Below are 17873 nucleotides of genomic sequence, written 5' to 3'. Positions count from 1 at the left end.
TTTTAACCCTATTAATTCATATTGTTTACACATTGTTCAAAAAATCTTATTGGTTACCTATACTTTTCCTTTGTTATTATACTCTGTTGCTTTAGAGGCTTACTTGAGAGATAAGTTGTATAAGCTGTTTTAACTCAAAAACTCTGTATTTTCTGCTTGTAACTAGTCGGTCTAAATTCCGCGGGATACGACTAGAGTTCTTTTGTTTATCATACTTATATATATCTATCTTGACTATTATTATATTAAGTCTCACGTATTCTATGCCTTTGTGCTTTTAGTTATCGTGTGTGAACGCCTCGCGCTTGTCTATCCGCTTTATGCGATTAAGAACTTTATTCCTTCATCGGGCTCCTAGTTTTGTTATCTCCTATATTTATTAATGTATGAGCTTTAGAACTGTCATGACATCTTGTTATCTTTCGCTTTACGGCTAGATGTAAGGGTTAGGGTAACGAAGTGTTACATGGTGCATGGGGAATCAGGCGAGAATCATGCAAATTTAAATGAGGAGGGATCAGATGGGTGGACCAAGGTAGTTAAAAACAAAGGAAGAAAAAAAGGTAAAAACGGACAAAGCAACAAAGGTCCGGCCAAAAACATCTCTGAGCCAAGAGAAAGAGGCAAAAAGCCCACTACCATGAAACCTATTCTTGTGGTCAGCTCCTCTAGCAGGTCAAAAATTTATGGCCCCTCTAAGACCCACATGTCTAAAGCCTTTAATAAAAAAAGCAATTATGTAATGAAGAACAACTCTTTGAAGGGTGACACAGAAGCAGATCCTAGTGGGAGCAAACAAGAAATACCATCTCTTTATTTCACCAGAAAGCGTCTAAGGCCGATATCTTTCCGAAATTCACCGCAAGATGGAAGAATTCGGGAACATGGAGAGAGGTTAGAAGCCAATTAGAGTAGAAAATGGAAAGGAAAGGAGGTATTGGAAGAGGGGGTTTCTAACACTTGAATCAGGTAGAGTGTTTTTTCTCTATTTCAATTTTGTTATTATGGATAGTGAAAAATTGTGTATTAACTTGGAATGTGAATGTGGCTTCAGAAAGTTTGGCCCGTGTTCATCTTAAAGAAATTTTGAAAAAATTTCATCATTTATTTCTTATCTTAATTGAGACTCATATTTTGTTTGATAAAATAAAAATTTGTTGGCAGAAGTCGGGTTATTATGAAGTGGATATATCGGAGAGAGGGCAAAATGGTGGCATTTGGGTTCTAGCAGATAGGTCTTGGAATCAGAGCAGACTCGTGGACATTACTGATCACTGTGTTACTATTAAGGTGAATAAGGGCTCTTGTATTTGGATGTGCAGTACGATTTATGCCCACCCACAAGCTCATCGTCATTCAGATTTTTAGAACTACCTTACCAAGACAGCCGCGGGTATTTCTTGTCCTTGGTTAATCATAGGTGACTTTAATGAAGTGCTTGTATCATCTGAAGTAAAGAGAGGAGCTTTTCATGCCAATAGATCTCAAGCCTTCGCAACGACCATAGATAATTGTGGGCTTATAGATATGGGAGCTAAAGGGAGAAGATTTTCTTGGCACAGGAGAGTAAAAGGGGGCTTGGAGGTTCCAAAAAAGCTGGATAAGGCTTTCATCAATAGAGAATGGCGTTTGTTATTTTCAGAGGCTTTCTATGAGATTTTTAGTAGATTACATTCCGATCATTCCTCTATCATTGTTAAGAGTCAACTAGATGAAGCGAATCAAAAATCTAAAAATCATCCTTTTAGGTTCCAAGCTGCACGGACCACCTACCCCTTGTTCTGTGAGGTAGTTCATAAGGCATGGGTTTTGGCTCTTTGGATGTTTCAAAAAGTCTTGTTGTTGTGGCAAAGGATGCTCAGAAATTCAATTTGGAGGTTTTTGGTAATATTTGTGTTAAGAAAAGGGAGCTTGAAGGATAAATTAGCAAAGTTCAATTTTTGTTGAAGAGTCTTGATGATCAGCATTTCAAGGATGAAGAAAATAGGCTTCAAAAAGAGCTCAATTCTATTCTTCTAAGAGAAGAACTCTTTTGGTACCAAAAGTCTAGAGAGAAATGAGTGAAGTTCGGAGACAGAAACATGAGTTTTTTTTACCTCCAAACTCTTGTCAGAAGAAAAAGGAATAAAATTTATAACCTTATGTTAGAGAATAGTACTTGGTCTAATGATGCTTATTCTTTAAAGGAGGAAGCTAATAAGTTCTTCCAGTGTCTCTATTGTTTTCGGAAGAATGTAAAGTTTAATGTTCTGGATGGTATTCCCCTTCTGCATCTTAGTCAAGAAGCTTGCGAGACTCTAACTAAACCGGTCTCCTTTGAGGAAGTAAGACATGTTGTCATGGAGATGAATGCCTTTAAGGCTCCAGGTCTAGATGGGTTCCAAGCTTTGTTCTTTAAGGAATATTAGGATGAGATGTCTGGAGGATTGTTTGTAGAGCCTTTTCGGGAGAAATTTTGGATGGTTCTATTTTTGAGACTCTTATTGTTCTCATTTTGAGGGTTGATAGCCTCATTGCAATGAAGGATTTCAGGCCGATCAGCATATACAATGTGACTTATAACATTATTACCAAGGTGTTGGTGACTTGTCTTCGTTCCTTTCTAATAGAGGTGATTGGTCCTCTATTGGCAGGATTTATTTCGGGAAAAAGTACTAGTGAGAACATCATTATTGTCTAAGAGATCCTTAACTTTATGCGAAAGACCAAATCAAAGAGGGGGACTGTTGCATTCAAAATTGACCTTGAGAAGGCTTTTGATAGGTTGGATTGGAGATTCCTTCATCATTCCCTTCAAAGTTTTGGCTTTCCTGGCAGTACAAATAAATTGATCATGAATTGTATCTGCTCCTCCTCGTTATCGATTTTATGGAATGATGAAAGGTTGCAGAACTTTAATATGAAAAGAGAACTCTGACAAGGTGATCCGTTATCGCTTTATTTGTTTGTATTGTGTATGGAGCAATTGGCTTGTCTCATCTCTCATCTTGTGACTAATGAATCTTGGAGTCCAGTTGCTATTTCCAAAGGAGGTCCTCGAATTTTATACTTGATGTTTGCTGACAACCTTATTCTTTTTCGTAAAGCAATCAGATCCCAAGTCGCAATGGTAATACAAACCCTTAATCTGTTTACCAAAGTTTTAGGATTGAAAGTTAATCTGTCCAAGTTTAAGGCTTTTTGCTCTAAAGAATATTTTTCAAAGGAGAAAAGAGGCGTTGTCGGGGGTCTCTCATATTTAATTTACTCAAATTTTGGAAAAGTATTTAGGTGTCAATATTGGCCATGGGAGAACAACAAAGAGGATAGCTTAGGAGGTAATTGAAAAAGTTTATGGCAGACTGGCTAATTAGAAAGGACGTCTTCTCAACAAGGCAAGTAGACTTTGTTTGGTTAAATCGGTTCTGTCCTCTATACCAATATATCAAATACAGATTTTTTATCTTTCAACCTATGCTTGTGAGAGAATTGATTCGATGATGAGACAAATCTTTTAGAAGGGTCAGGCGGACAAGAAGGGCTTAGCTCTTGTAAAGTAGGACAAGGTTGTAACTCCTAAAAAATTTGGAGGCTTGTGTGTCCGTGATTCGCAGTGTGTTAACATAGCTCTTCTCGAAAAGCTCGTTTGGTAACTTTTCCATAGCAAAGACAAGCTTTGGACGGAACTCCTGACCAAGAAATATTTTTCTCCTTTCAAAGGTTGGAAAAATACGAATAGAGCATCTCAGGTTTACAAGAGTGTTATGAAGGCTTATAAACACTTAAAAGATGGTTTTGTGTGGTGTTGTGGGAACTTGGACCAATCATTATGGTTTGAACCGTGGTCTCCTTTTGATAATTTGGCAGATACCATTTCTTATGTTCATATAACTGATCTCCATCTTTCGATTGGTGATGTGATACATAATAGAAGTTAGAATTTCAGCAAGCTATATTCTTCCCTTCTAGAAAATGTAGAACTCATTTTAAAAAATTTGCCCATCCCTGGTCTTTGTCATGACGTTTATGGTTGGTTTTAGAATCCTTCCTCCTCTGCCGATTACACCACAAATTAAGAATACCAATGGTTAGCTAAAAGAAAGTACCACTAGGATGACAATGATAACTGGAATTGGTTGTGGAAGATGTTTATTCCGGAGAAGATTAGGTTGTTGTTGTGGCAAACTTTGCATGATGCCATCCCTACTAATGAGCTTCGGTGCACTCGAAACTTGGCCACAAGTAATTGTCATCAGCGCTGTGGAAATCATCATTTACCTTGCATTGTTTTTCGTAATTGTGACAAAGTAAATGCTATTTGGCATAGTCTTGGTCTATCTTATGTTGTTAATTATAGTACTGCAGATTTTTTCTTTTGGCTCAAATAGAGTTTAAAGGGTAGAGAAGGACTACTAGCGGCGAAAATTTAGTGGATTTAGAAGCATAGATAACAAGATGTGTTCAATCCTAGCGAACCTTGGTCTGACATGAAAGTGACAATGTTAATTAGAAGTCTAAATATGAGTTGGTTTCTTTAAGAAACGCCCAATCTACAAACTTTATTTCGGAGTGGAGATATGTGTGAAACCCTCCTTCTAGCAATTGCTTTATGGTTAACTGTGATGCAAGCTTAATTCAAGATATGCAGATGGCTGGTTTTAAATGCGTTTTGAGAGACGAAAGAGAAAGATGGCTTCTTGGTTGTTCCAACGCTATTCCACCTCAGCCTATAAATTGTTGAGTTGTTGACAATATGGCAAGGTCTCATGCTAGCTTGGGAAGCTGGTTGCAAGTGGGCGATCTGTAAAACAAATTTTTTAGAGACATATTTGGTTTTGAAGAATATTCATAATCATTTTACAGTTAGGGACAGAGACATTATTTTCAAGCTTTATGATCTTTTATCCAAGAATTGGGATGTGCAATTTGAATTTGTGAGAAGGAATGCGAACCGTGTTGCGGATTGGATAGTGAAAGTTTTGGAGCTAGAAACAACGCTTCTCATACAGTTTAGCTCGAGCCTAGAGACAACTTGAATTCTATTCTGTAGAAAGATATAGTTGCTTCTAGTTTTTGTTCTTCTGCTATTTGAGCTTGTTTCTTTTTTTTGTGTGTTTTAAGTCACCCAAAAAAATAAAAATAAAAATATTTAGTCACAAAAAAATAAATATTTAAAATTTTTTATTAATAATAAATTTATCATGTGTCTTTAAGACACATGTTAGCTAAACCCAAAAAACAAATCCAAATCCTAAAATTACTATGCCATCATTAAGTTATTATCCTCTCCTCTCCCGAGCTATCTTACAAGTGCTTTAATTTGTTGTTTCCAAGGACGGATATACATTAAATGGTGTGGGGGTAAATATAGTTTAATTGGTAATAACTAATCTTTTGTGTTTATAATTATTTTATTAGAAACTGTTTCAAAGATTATTTGAAACTGATGATTTGGATTTGGATGTGAGGTTTAAACTTTTTTTAATGAAGATTTTGACGTCTTTCTCATCAAAGTAAAGTCGTCTAAATTCTTTAAATGAAAATGAAAGTGGTACGTACAAAGAATTCTGATATTTAAGTTAGTAAAAATTTTAGACAAATATTTTAATTAAAATTTTCAAAATACCTATATATGATGAGGTATTTTTATACCGTTAGGATGATAGATTAACTACCTTTATATAATTCCTCCATCTAAAGTGGTGAGTAATTACTCCCTATTGATTTGGAAGAGTTGTTATCCCACATTCCAAATAAGGAGCGAGATTATAGATATACACATTAGTGTAATTAAGAGTCCTTTTTCGTTGTCAAAATCGAATCAGATCCACTTACCACACAAATTAAACAATTTTAAAAGGATCTTTTAGATCTTTCTCTTTTTTTGTAGACTATACTTATTTTTTTAGACTTGACATAAACAAAAATATTCTTTTATATTCTATAAATAAATTTTTTATGTTTGAATTTGATCTATTCATTTGAAAAAAAAAAATTTAACATGTAAACAAAAAAAAAAAAACAAAATGGTATATAAACATAGCAGAGGAAAAAAAATAATTTAAACTATAAGATAAGAGGTATATATGGGTCATGTTAATTTAAATTTAGACTCAATTCTAATATTTTATTGTCTATTTAAAATTTTTTACTCAATAAATTATTATACCTATTATTTTTTTTATTCTTACCAATTATTGCATTTATTTGATGGATCCACAAATCGCGAAACCCTCTTCTTTTTTTTTTTTCTATCTCTATCCCTATTAGGTATTAGCTGAAACCAACGCTTTGATTTTCTGTTGACTAATAGTTCGAGTAAGTCTTGAATGAGCCTCCCAAAAACTTGATGTAAATAAACAAAATGTTGTCTTACGTTTTTGAGTTATATATTCTCGTTTAATTCTGGTCTCTAAATTGACCTAAAAACAAATCAAGTTGATTTGATATAAAATTAGTGCATATAATTAATTCATTGACAATAAATAATAAATAGTTGAATTCCAATTGATAAATATTTTAATAAAATAAAATGGAAGGCTTGCAAGGCAAGCTAGCGAAACAAGCAATCAATCATTGTCAACATGAGAAGTCAGTAAGTCACCCGCCAACCCCACTTTCATCACTTAACTACATTTCCCTCCCAAAAATCAATCAATTTAGGGTTTCAAAATCCCCGCCAAATTTCCTCCTTTTCCCTTTCTCATTCTCAGTCACACCCCTCACTCTGTAATGTCAATGGCGGTGGAGAACGAGAAATCGGAATCCCCTATCACCAAAGCTTTGAAGCTTCTTCCTCCTCCTGCTGGTAACGAGAACTCACCGCAGAAGCAAGCGTCGAGCCCCACCGCAAGGGATCGCATTGTTTCCGTTGCTTCAAACATTGCATCTCAACCTCTTCACTTCTCTGATCCTCAAGTTTGGGGCGTCCTCACCGCTATCTCCAACAATGCCCGCAAAAGGCTCCAGGTTCGTTCTTTCTCTCATCTCAGATAAAATCTCAGTTGCTCTAATTCATAGTTTTCTTTGTAGTTGCGTTTTTTTATTTGAAAAATGCAAGTGAAGTGAACCGTTTTGCCTCTGAAAGTGAAAAGTGACAAGCTTGCAGCTTGATCTCTGATATAAGCCACGACCTACCGGATACAGTAATGACCTTATGAACTTGTGCTGATTACATGCATGCAATAATTTGGGCATTAGTTTGCGTTTAGATATTTCAGTTTGTTTATTCATTTATATATTGTTCAAACAGTCTGCAAAGGAAGAGAATTTTTTCAAAGCAATTAAGAAAAAAAACTTTTTTTAATTACAAAATATGGTCAAATAAACAGACTCTTAATATATGTCAACAAGATTGAACTGTGCTGTAAATATGTATGGATTTGCAACAAAGTTATTATGAAATTACATTCAGTGGTAGTTGAACGCAGCTGTGTGACCAATGGTTTTGGCACCTTTTCTTCATTTAATTGTTCTTTTTCTGTAACTATTGGTTACTCCTCTTCATTTGATTTGATTTGGTTGAATGGTTGATTCTGACCAGGGAATTAATATTTTACTAACTGCCAATGAGCACTGCATCGGCCGATTGGTGGATGATGTGCGATTCCAGATTGATTCGAACAACATTAGTGCAAATCATTGCAGAATATACAGGATGTCGGTTACAAACGAAAATATGGTGGACACAACATCAATTTTCTTGAAAGATACAAGGTTGTGGATTCTTTTTCAGAGTTTGACTATTTCTATCCTTCTTGTGGAAAAATTTCTCTCCCTTGTCATATTCTGATTTTTGTAAAGTGTTGTTCAGCACAAATGGAACTTACCTTAACTGGGAGAAGTTAAAAAAGAATGGTCCTGCTGTCAAAGTTTTCCATGGTGATATTATATCGTTTGCTGCTCCTCCTCAGCACGGTATGAATGCTTTCCAGTTATCAGAAGTCAGAATTTTCATTTTTCTTTAATAAATGGGATTTCAGGTTTTTTGGTTCCCTCAAAAAATATTTTGTATCTTTTGATACAGATCTTACATTTTCTTTTGTATATCGAGAGGTGCTTTTGTCCTCCCCCATGCCAGATAATGCAGCTGCTAAGCGAAAAGCAGGTAATGTTATGATTAACCAAATTTAATTTACTAGTTTGTGTCATTATAGCATTCTACTCCTATTATGTTCATTATAGAATTCAAGCTTGAAAATTATATTATAGCATGTTGTAATATTCATAATTTTCCTATACATTTGATTTTGACATTTGCAGCTTCTTCATATAACTTCATGTGATCAACTGTTTACTTCCTATTCGTTGTGAAATTTATATTACATCTAATTGATAATTATGATATATAATGTAATTTTCTATCAGAAAGTTATGTGAAAGATACATCAGGGTTGATATAGATATTTGTTTTATTTGAGTTTGTGGTGCTTTTAAAATTTCTGTCTTACTTTTTCTTATCTTGAATATATAGAGCGTTGTGCCTTTGAAAGCAAGAGATTGAAAGGCTTAGGCATTGGTGCCCCCGAAGGTCCCATTTCTCTTGATGATTTTCGAAGCCTTCAAAGATCAAACACAGTACGTTAATTTAAAAGGATGCAATATCCTAAGCACTGTAAACTCCTCCTTTCTTACCCTTCTTTTTCCTCATGTTAATTGTATCCTATCTTATTCTTGGCAGGAGCTGAGGAAGCAGTTGGAGAATCAGGTGGTATTAATTGATACTTTGCGTAATGACAACCGTGTTGCTGCTGATCGTCATGAAAGTGTATGTAGCTGATGCATTTTCAATTTATGTTCTCTCCTAAAACTCTGCATGCAGATTTTAAAATAAAATGTTCAATCTCAAGTTGTTCTTTGTTATATCAATATATGGTCTACAATGTCTTACCTAATCCACAATCCATTTTATAGGAATTACAATCAGCCAAGAAGTCTGTTGCAAAATGTTACCTTGATCAATTAAAAGAATTACAACAGAGTGTAGATCTAAAATACAAGGAACTAGGTGATGTTAATAGAGTAACTGCTGAACAGAAACATGCCATCGAAGACCTCAATGAAAGGCTGAGTGCTTCTATGCAGTCATGTGCTGAAGCAAATGCTATAATAAGTAGGTATGATCTATATAATTCTGAGCTATTTAATTCTTGATTGTTGAGTTCTTCACTACTTTAGTCCTCAATGGTTGATGCAAGTGTCATAGGAGTGAAGTTGTTCATTTTTATGTAGTTTGAGCTTGAACTGATCGTTGATTGACTGATTTTTATATTGCAATGAGAATTGGCAATGTGGAATGATTTAGTGCTTATGTACATGTGTCTATATTCTTGTGTGTAACATCCTGGGATGAATTTTAGTATTGACTGTTGGAGGAGGATGGACCTTTTGGTACCATGCTTAGTATTAAACTTTTTGCCCCCACCCTGGTTACGCTAGCTGTATGTTTTATAATTGAGTCCCTCTCACTTGCTCCTCTGCATGCAGTCAGAAAGTAAATATAGCTGAACTCAAGGAACAATTAGATGACGAGCGGACTCAGCGAAAAGATGAGCGGGAAAAGGCCACAACTGATCTAAAGGCTGCTGTTTTTAGAGCCCAGTCTGAGGCTCAAGAGGAATTAAGACGACACACTGATGCTGCCTTAAGAAGAGAAAGAGAACTACATGAAACAATAAATAAGCTTCAGGTTTGAAGGTTTTGTCACTAAAGTAGTAAGAAACTATACTCCCTTTACTTTTGAAGCTTATAAGCTGTCATTCTTTCTGTATGTTGTAGGAGTCAGAGAGAGAAAGGTGTTTGCTAGTTGAAACCTTGAGGTCCAAACTGGTATGGTTCTGCTTATGTTTAGCCTACAATGGGAGACAACTGTGTATTTCATAAATAGGTTTGTACCTTCGTTCCATTTTGTTGCAGGAGGATACTAGGCAAAAGATGGTTGTGTCTGATAATAAGGTTCGCCAGTTGGAAACTGAATTGCATGAGGAGAAGCTGACCACTGCAAATCAAACAAAGGTAATCATATGGTTTTGTGTGTGTATTATGTCCCCTTTTCATATTTTGGATTTGTTTACTATTTCGCTGAACGAAAATGCAAATTCATGGAGCAGAAAATAGAAGAACTTGAAGAGGAAACAAGAAGATTAAGCAAAGACCTTGAGAGTGAAAAGGTAGATATCGGAATTTCATGTTCCAAGAATGTTTTTGTATAAAGGTGTTTGTCTAAATGATGTCTGCTTTCCACCGATTGCTGTTACTGTTGATGACTTATTTCTGTGTGACTTCAGAGTATGACAGTATCTTATTTATATGTTGCTAGACTGATAAATTCTAATTAATAAGTTGCTTTAGCTTTCTAATTCAATATCCCCCTTATTCTATTCTATCTGTTATTCATTTTTTTTAGCTCTTACTTCTTTTCTTTTGGTGGTGAAGTTTCTTTATGTGAAACTGAAAATATTTGTTGCTGTTGTTAGCAGGCAGCTCGAGAAGAAGCATGGGCTAAAGTTTCTATTCTTGAGCTTGAGATAAATGCCGCAATGCGGGATCTAGATTTTGAGAGGAGGAGGTTAAGAGGTGCCAGGGAAAGACTTATGCTTCGGTAAGGAACAAGTTTCTGTTTAATATGATCACTGGACAACTGTAGTGAAAATTATGTAAGGATGAACCTGTATGTATAAAAGAATATTAGAGGACATCGCAGCATGGGCTACTTTACTTGAATACTGTAATTGTTTGGCTTGCTTTACAGTTTACATATAATATTTTTTTTTCTTAAATTGGTGATTAAAATAGATAGGAACGAGAATTCTTTGACTTAATTAGAATTATCACCAGTGTGTATATTATGGTTATGTGAACATTACTATCATAGATTCTGAATGGATTTTAGCTATCCTGAAAATTTGAAGAATAAAGGATGTATAAACATCTTCAAGAATATGAAAGCAATTAGCAGAGCAATTGAGCCTAAATAAAAGTAGGACTGCGGCTGAATAGTTTTTGTTTTATTTATTAGAATGGACTACTCAACAATGTCATTGCAGTAAAAATTGTGGATCCTGGTATTCATCTGTTGGATATGTCATTCATGCTAAGTTAATCAGCTTTGTTTAGTAGTCCCTGTTGGTTAACATGCTGCATCGTTGCACTGTTTGTATTAAATGCTGATCGGCACTTTAACTTTAAGAGGCAACATCTACACCCGCATTATGCTTTGATTTTGCCACTGAAGCTCATTGATGTCATGCAGGGAAACACAACTAAGGGCATTTTATTCCACTACTGAGGAGATACAAGTACTCTTTGCTAAGCAACAGGAGCAATTAAAGGCTATGCAAAGAACTCTTGAAGACGAAGAGAATTACGAGAATACTTCTGTAGATATGGATGGAGTTATCGGTGGAACCCCTGGAAGAGAGGGAGAAGTTGCAGGATACCATAGCAAAAATACTGCAAAGGCAGGCTCAACTGCATCTACACAGAAGCGCAACAGAGATCAAGTAGAAACCTCAAGCAATGAAGCTAGTGTCACTGAGAAGCATGACTGTGAGGTAAGAAGTCAAGAATGCCATAATACACAAGAGTTCACCAGTGCAGATCATGACCATGATGTAAGAGGTGGCTTTGGTTCTGATATTGATGGTGCTGCAGCTATGATGGATGGAGTTGTTGGCGGTACTGGGTGTGTTCTGGGAACTGAAAGTCCTTCAAATTATGGCATAAAGCATGTTGATTTAAATAAATCTGGTCCTCTAGATGGGGACACTATGCAGTGTGATGATGATGTAAATGTACAAGAAACTGAGGAGCAAGCCCATGATAATCGTGTTTCGCATCCGTTGCAATTACATGATCCTACAGACACTGAAAAAGTTATTGAGGATACCGAAGTTGGAGGCACAATCAGAACAGCAGACCTTTTAACATCCGAAGTTGCTGGCAGCTGGGCTTGCAGTACAGCCCCTTCTGTGCATGGAGACAATGAATCTCCAAGCAGAGACAATAACGAAGGTTGTGGCCCATTGCATGATTCAAATATTGTGGTGGCTGAGAGTCAGAACACCGATGATGCTGCCGCTAAACGGAATGAGCGGCAAGCACTCCGGGATATGATTGGCATTGTTGCTCCTGATTTGAGGGAGAAGTTTGGAGGTTCTGCATATAATTGTGGTGAAAAGCAAGAGAAAGATGGCAGTTCAACTGACTCGGACACGCAGAGTTGTAGCAACAGTGGCAATGAAGGTAGAATCAATGCAGAGGGTGGAGCTATGTCTGATGAAGAAACTCAATGTTGTGACCATGTTGAAGAGAATGAAAAGCAGGATGATGCCATGGATGAAGGTGATGATGAAGCTACTCAAGAAGATTGAATCTCTTGTATAAAATATAAGTCAGGAACTGTACATATTTATAAGGCGTCTGATGTTATTCTATATTTTTAATATTAATATTATTTTTTTAAATATGTATAAATTGATTAATATAATCTAATTTATTTTTTATATCTACTTCAAATTATATTTATTATATTAGTCATCATTTATTTTATATTTTTCTTTATTTCTTTCCATATCTTTTTTTTATTTTTGTTAATATTTTGCAAAATTAATTTTTATGATCATTTTTTTTTCTTCTACTAAATAATTGGTTCATTACATATAGGTGATGAAGTTCTGTTAGTGTTTCACGGATTTTTTAGTGAAAGAATCACATTGTTCCAAATAATATCAAAAGCTATGTAATTTAATTATTTTATTAACAGTCGCATTATCATCGTGTGAATGGAATTGGATGGAATAATGTATAATGGAACAAAACGGAACCGAACCTACAGATAATTGACATCATGATAAAAGAGAGACGCAATATAAAATACACAATGACAGCCTTGAACAACAGAATCGTAGGAACCGTCTTCAAAGCTTCAACAGCTGTAGTATCTCCTTGGCGCCCTCAAGGCTTTTTAAGAGAATTACATTTGAACTACCCATTTTCACATTTCAATTGGTCAAAAAATTAGGAAAGTTAGTTACTTTTTATTTTCTCTTTCCTATAAAAGCTGAATAAAGAATAATGTTTAAAGAATACATAATTACACTGATAAACAAATAAATAAAAAGAAGTGACGGTAGAATAGTAACAGGTTTGTGCCACGAACAATGTAACTGTGATTAAGAAGAAACTTAACGATCCATGAAGCCATGTAACCAGAAGCTCTGGTAACACACTCCACCTTGCCGCCACTGCTGCTCATTCTTCAATATTCTCTTCGCTATACTTTATTTGTTGCTTGCTACAATCCTATGATTATCAGTTCACTTTTATGAGTTCAATTACAATAATCACAATGAGTCACATACACTTGGGTTGTATAGATACAAGTCCTAAATCTACTTATGACTTCACAACTCAACTTATGCAGATAAAATTCACATTCCTAAGCACTTGTGATAATTTTGCATTCAGTTAACAAGGGTGAGTTCTTTTAAATTCATCCATACATACTTTACAAATGGTTACTGTTCCAACAAAATAAGAGAAAATTACGTCTACTTCCTCTAAGATCCTTCAACATAAAACTTCTAATAAAGTTATAATTTTTAAGTTTCACATCACACATGACACATTCCTCGTGTGGAAAGAGAAAAGACAGTGACATACATAAAAGAGGGCACAGAACAGAGAGAGCATTGAGTAAAATAATACTGTTAAAGAGAGTGAGATAAATAATACTGTTAAAGAGAGTGAGATCAAGGAAGATAAAAAAAGTATAGCTTAGTTGTGACGTAGTTATGATTCTGTTGTTAACTCAGTCCTGAGCTCTCTATTTTCATACATCTATACTAGTGTAAGACCTGCGCTACGCGCAGGCCAAATGTTTAATCCATTATAAAAATTTGTTGGTACTGGATTATTAATATTAATATTTGTTACTTTTAATTTGAACAAATTTTTCTGTATAAAAATTTATTATACAGTGTATAAGACTGTTCCATTATTTATTTTTCTAAGACTGAATAATCTTATCATTTTTTTAGTCCATATTAGTGAATTTTTCTTAAATGTAAAAGCTATTATGTTTGTGTGTTTAAAACTTTAATAAAAATAATTTATATTATCACTATACAAACAACAAATACTAAGTGGTATTTAGTTATATTATTAGATCCTATTATATGTTTAAAACTTCCTCATAGTGCATTAGCCAAAGGCTTCTTTTTACCAAGAAAAATATCTTTATATCAGTTGATTTAGTATAAATGAATTAAACTCAACACTTACATGAATTAGCCTCCTTTTACTGCCAAGAGCTATTAAAGTTGTTAGTAACTTGAATTAAAGAGTTTCTTACCTCTAAGTAACATGAATTAACGTTCAGAAGTTCTTTTATCTTGTCAACTTTTTTCTCTGAAGCATTAAAAGAAATAATGGTTTTAATAGCCTCCACAAAATGTATATATGTATATTAAGTATATAAAGTAATGTTATTGAGATATTTTATGAAATAATACTAATTAAAAACATTGACATAAAGAAAGCAATTAATAATTTTTTTCTAGCTACTTGAGATATTATATATTCTCCTTAGATTATCAATAAAACTAATTACATTGTTGGTTCTTTGGCTTTGGATTGCAGTAAAAGAAAGCAATTAATAATTTTTTTCCTTGAGGCTAATGATATTAAAAGGAATTGTATATTTACATGATATTTGAATTGCATTCATAACCTAATCATCAGCATAAAGCTACATTGAATAAGTGGCTGATGAACAATCACAATGATGATACAGTTTAATCAAACATCGGCCATTTGTATGAATATCCTTTACAATTTTTAATTTCCAGTTTATTAAAACCTGAGGCATAGGCCTATTTGTTCCGATGCTTTTAACCAAACAGCTCAAACTATGATATGCTATTCTACAAAGTATTTTATTTATTTTTTTTTAAAAAAATATTTAACTGGTCTAGAACCTTATATAGCCATCCAGAGATAACAGCATATTTCATCATATTCATCACTAAGTTGAATTAAAACTAATGCAAACTGCAATTCAATTACCAATGCCAACAGGTTGGGTCTCTCATTCATAGATCATAAGTTTCTCAAATGAAAAAATAAGTCTTAGATACTGCTTTCTAATATAGCAAGCAGTATTGATACCTACCAATTTGATTGGAGACATTGCGAGCTCCCTGCCTCTTCAATGAGGCTACTTTTGCTCCCTAAAAGCTCAATAAGATCCTCAAGAACACTAAACACTAGTGACATGGAATTCGTATTATGGAATCTGCAAATGAAATTTGTGATATAAATATCTCTGTTAGTATCAAACACCAAAATGCAAATATAAAATAGTAAAGTAAACTACATATTGATCTTCTAAGAAACATAAAAATCAGAGACCAAACAGCCAGTTTATAATTTTCTTCTGCCTTTTCAAGTAGTAAACTACAGATTGATCTTCCATTGGATATAATTAGTATCAAACAGAAAATACACATTCTGATCCCATGAAAAAGGCTACAACTTGCACTAACCTAATGGCAAAGAAAAATATGGTGGCAAATATTCAGTAGAAAGCATTTTTGTATAAAGGAAAACACATGTTGTATATGGGTTAGTGCAAAAAATTTGTTTCATAAATCTATTTTGTCTTTTAGTTTTTTAATTTATGAGCAAAAAATTGATCACGCTAAAATAGAACATTATAAATACTTGATCACGCTAAAATGAAACAGCAGAAGGATCACATAATATTTTTCAGTATCTCTTGTAAAATTGAGATGCTGAGAGAAGCTTAATGAGAAAGGGAGCACAATTTTAAAAACTGGTGGCAGACTAACTCATACTACAATAGTTGGTCATGAAGTCGCAGATCTAGATAAGCTAAAGTGCTAAACACTTAATCAGAACTTTTGGAAAAAAAAACACCAAGATAGTTTTGAACATAATGCACGTAGTAATCATATCATGACTCATTTCCATCTGACAGATAAAATAAGTAAATAAACATCATTAGCCACCCAGAAATAAAATCTATCAACATAAGCATTAAGGCCAAAAGGATGAACAAAGTTTCATGTCAATAGAAAATGTTAGTATCCAAGCTAGACAAAACAACAATGCCAACATTCATTGAACATTACCTACCTATCACTTATATTTTATTAGTATGCAAACAAAATAAAATAAAATACCTCATTGGTGAGCTGCTCAATTTCCCTCCCACCTTTGAACTAAGCCCCAAAACCTTGACATCCCACCTTAAGACACTATCAATAAGAGAAGCCTTAAGACAAACTTCAAGTAACTATCTTCTACTTACAATCACTATCATTGCTAAAAGCAAAATATATCTAAATCCCCAATTGCAACATGAATGTCAACAACCCAAGCAATTTGAGATAATAATGAAAATCTTGGTTATAGTTTTAGCAAAACACATCACAGGTAAGCAAAACTGATTATAGTCTTATATTTGTAAATATATATTCACCAAAAAAATTGACAGTGATATTCTCAGATGTTGATATGCAATTCTTAATTGCTGGACACAGCTAAAGACGGAGGAAATTAAATAATAACTTTAAAGAACAATCACATAACATATATTAATCATGCAACAGAGAACATTCTTATACTGAAAATTTTTTCACATTAAGAGAGAGCATTAAGAGAAAATAGATGGAGCAGGATCCCTTCTACAGAAAGTTTTTCACTCAACAATTAGTAGAAGCAAGAATCATCCTTATGACAGCTTAGAAACCTTACAATCTTAAAAGATGACAATTTGTTTTCATTTTTCTATTACAAAAGCTTGAAAACAGAAATGCTGAAAAATTAATTGAGAATGCTGTCATTTGTATAATAGTTAACATCATAAAGACAATATCATAAAGTTCTATTAGCAAATCATAAAGTTCTATTACCATTTTATCTTTTCGAAAAGCAAAACAATAGAATTCAAGAAAAACATATTGAGTAATAAAATGAATTAAGAAAAAACTAACACAACTCATGAACTGCATTCCTCAGTGATGCCTATATCTTCCTAGTTTTAAGATACAAACAAAAAGCATTATCCTGCACAAAATTTTTCTTACATTCCTATACTACATTTCTTTAGCTTACAGATTAACTAAAATATGATCTTATTTTTTTGTTTTTTTTAATCATCAATTACATTGTAGCAGTAATAAATGGCACCCTGATTAAGAATTTAGATACATATTCAAAACGGTGCCATCATCAATGTTTGGTACAGGATACTCTTCTTCTTTTGTTGATTCACACGTGTTCAGAAAGCTGCAACAATGATAGACACAATTGCAACATCACTCTAGTAAAACATTTTCTTAAAAGTGATTCGCAAAAGAGATAGTAGTATGACTGTTAAAGCAAACATAAACAAACAAAATCACTTGTAATGAAAATGCGAAGAACAAAAACTTGATCTAAATGAGTAACAAATATAATATATGCATGTAGGTTTACCTAGATATATAAACGTAGATGCATGTCTGTTGTTGCAGCCTCTTGAATCTTGCATTCTCTTCTAGCAGGTAATCCACTTTGTGCATGTTTGGGCGCCATTATTTTGTAACCAACATACCACAATCTGGAATCCACACAGAAATTTCAAGGACCAAATTACCATAAATTCATCATAATGTTACTCAAATAAGTAAAAGGGGGAGAATTATCATGATAATGCAAAAGGAGGGAGACTCCACATACAAAAGAACTAAGAAAAGTGAAATTCAAGTATGAGAAGTAGTAATCATCTCAAGGAAACCAATTAGAAATTGAACTTAAATTTAAAATATATTCTTAGCAAAATTTAATTGGGGTTTATCAAAACACTAAAAGGGAAGATAAGGAAAGCA

General features: G+C 33.9%; 1 protein-coding gene and 2 long non-coding RNA genes across 12 annotated transcripts in view; 2 read left to right on the top strand and 1 right to left on the bottom strand.

Annotated features, from left to right (window-relative positions):
* LOC110271216 lies at positions 730 to 4513 on the top strand. The gene is made up of 2 exons (XR_002361683.1): positions 730 to 969; positions 1165 to 4513. It is a non-coding gene; the product is annotated as an uncharacterized LOC110271216 (long non-coding RNA).
* Positions 6555 to 12412, top strand: LOC107639774. Of its 6 annotated transcripts, XM_021121665.1 has the most exons (14): positions 6849 to 6948; positions 7012 to 7124; positions 7523 to 7695; positions 7793 to 7896; positions 8006 to 8086; positions 8453 to 8556; positions 8660 to 8746; positions 8893 to 9095; positions 9466 to 9667; positions 9757 to 9807; positions 9895 to 9993; positions 10089 to 10148; positions 10455 to 10579; positions 11231 to 12410. In XM_021121665.1, the coding sequence occupies exons 3-14, from the start codon at positions 7637 to 7639 to the stop codon at positions 12348 to 12350; spliced, it is 2295 nt and encodes a 764-aa protein (XP_020977324.1). In that variant the 5' UTR covers positions 6849 to 6948; positions 7012 to 7124; positions 7523 to 7636; the 3' UTR covers positions 12351 to 12410. The 6 variants fall into 6 exon arrangements, with proteins under 6 accessions (XP_020977323.1, XP_020977321.1, XP_016198864.1 ...); XM_021121664.1 differs by lacking the exon at positions 7012 to 7124 and having other exon boundaries at positions 6555 to 6948; positions 9943 to 9993; positions 11231 to 12412; XM_021121662.1 differs by lacking the exon at positions 7012 to 7124 and having other exon boundaries at positions 6555 to 6948; positions 9913 to 9993; positions 11231 to 12412.
* LOC107639777 overlaps positions 12997 to 17873 on the bottom strand; it is a 6696-nt gene continuing 1819 nt past the window's right edge. Inside the window, exons 4-8 of one of the 5 annotated variants that reach the window (XR_001620308.2) lie at positions 17482 to 17605; positions 16185 to 17292; positions 15152 to 15274; positions 14333 to 14388; positions 12997 to 13281 (exon numbers count right to left, since the gene is read on the bottom strand). This is a non-coding gene — a long non-coding RNA (uncharacterized LOC107639777). Of the gene's footprint in view, positions 13282 to 14332; positions 14389 to 14420; positions 14883 to 15151; positions 15275 to 16184; positions 17293 to 17481; positions 17606 to 17873 lie in introns of those variants that run through there. The other 4 variants (XR_002361680.1, XR_002361682.1, XR_002361679.1 and 1 more) reach the window with 4 other exon arrangements.

This window comes from Arachis ipaensis, chromosome B04 (assembly GCF_000816755.2).
Source record: "Arachis ipaensis cultivar K30076 chromosome B04, Araip1.1, whole genome shotgun sequence".
Classification (NCBI taxonomy): Eukaryota; Viridiplantae; Streptophyta; class Magnoliopsida; order Fabales; family Fabaceae; genus Arachis; species Arachis ipaensis.
The sequence above is the reverse complement of the archived record's forward strand: the minus strand, read 5'-3'. Positions and strand labels throughout refer to the sequence as shown.

Excerpts from the sequence above, each read along its gene's own strand:
- LOC107639774 (XM_016343377.2), top strand. The coding sequence starts at position 6,712 with ATGTCAATGGCGGTGGAGAACGAGAAATCGGAATCCCCTATCACCAAA. Across the intron at positions 9,096-9,465 it reads GCAAATGCTATAATAAGTAG|TCAGAAAGTAAATATAGCTG; the intron begins GTATGATCTATA and ends CTCTGCATGCAG. Across the intron at positions 9,668-9,756 it reads AAACAATAAATAAGCTTCAG|GAGTCAGAGAGAGAAAGGTG; the intron begins GTTTGAAGGTTT and ends TGTATGTTGTAG.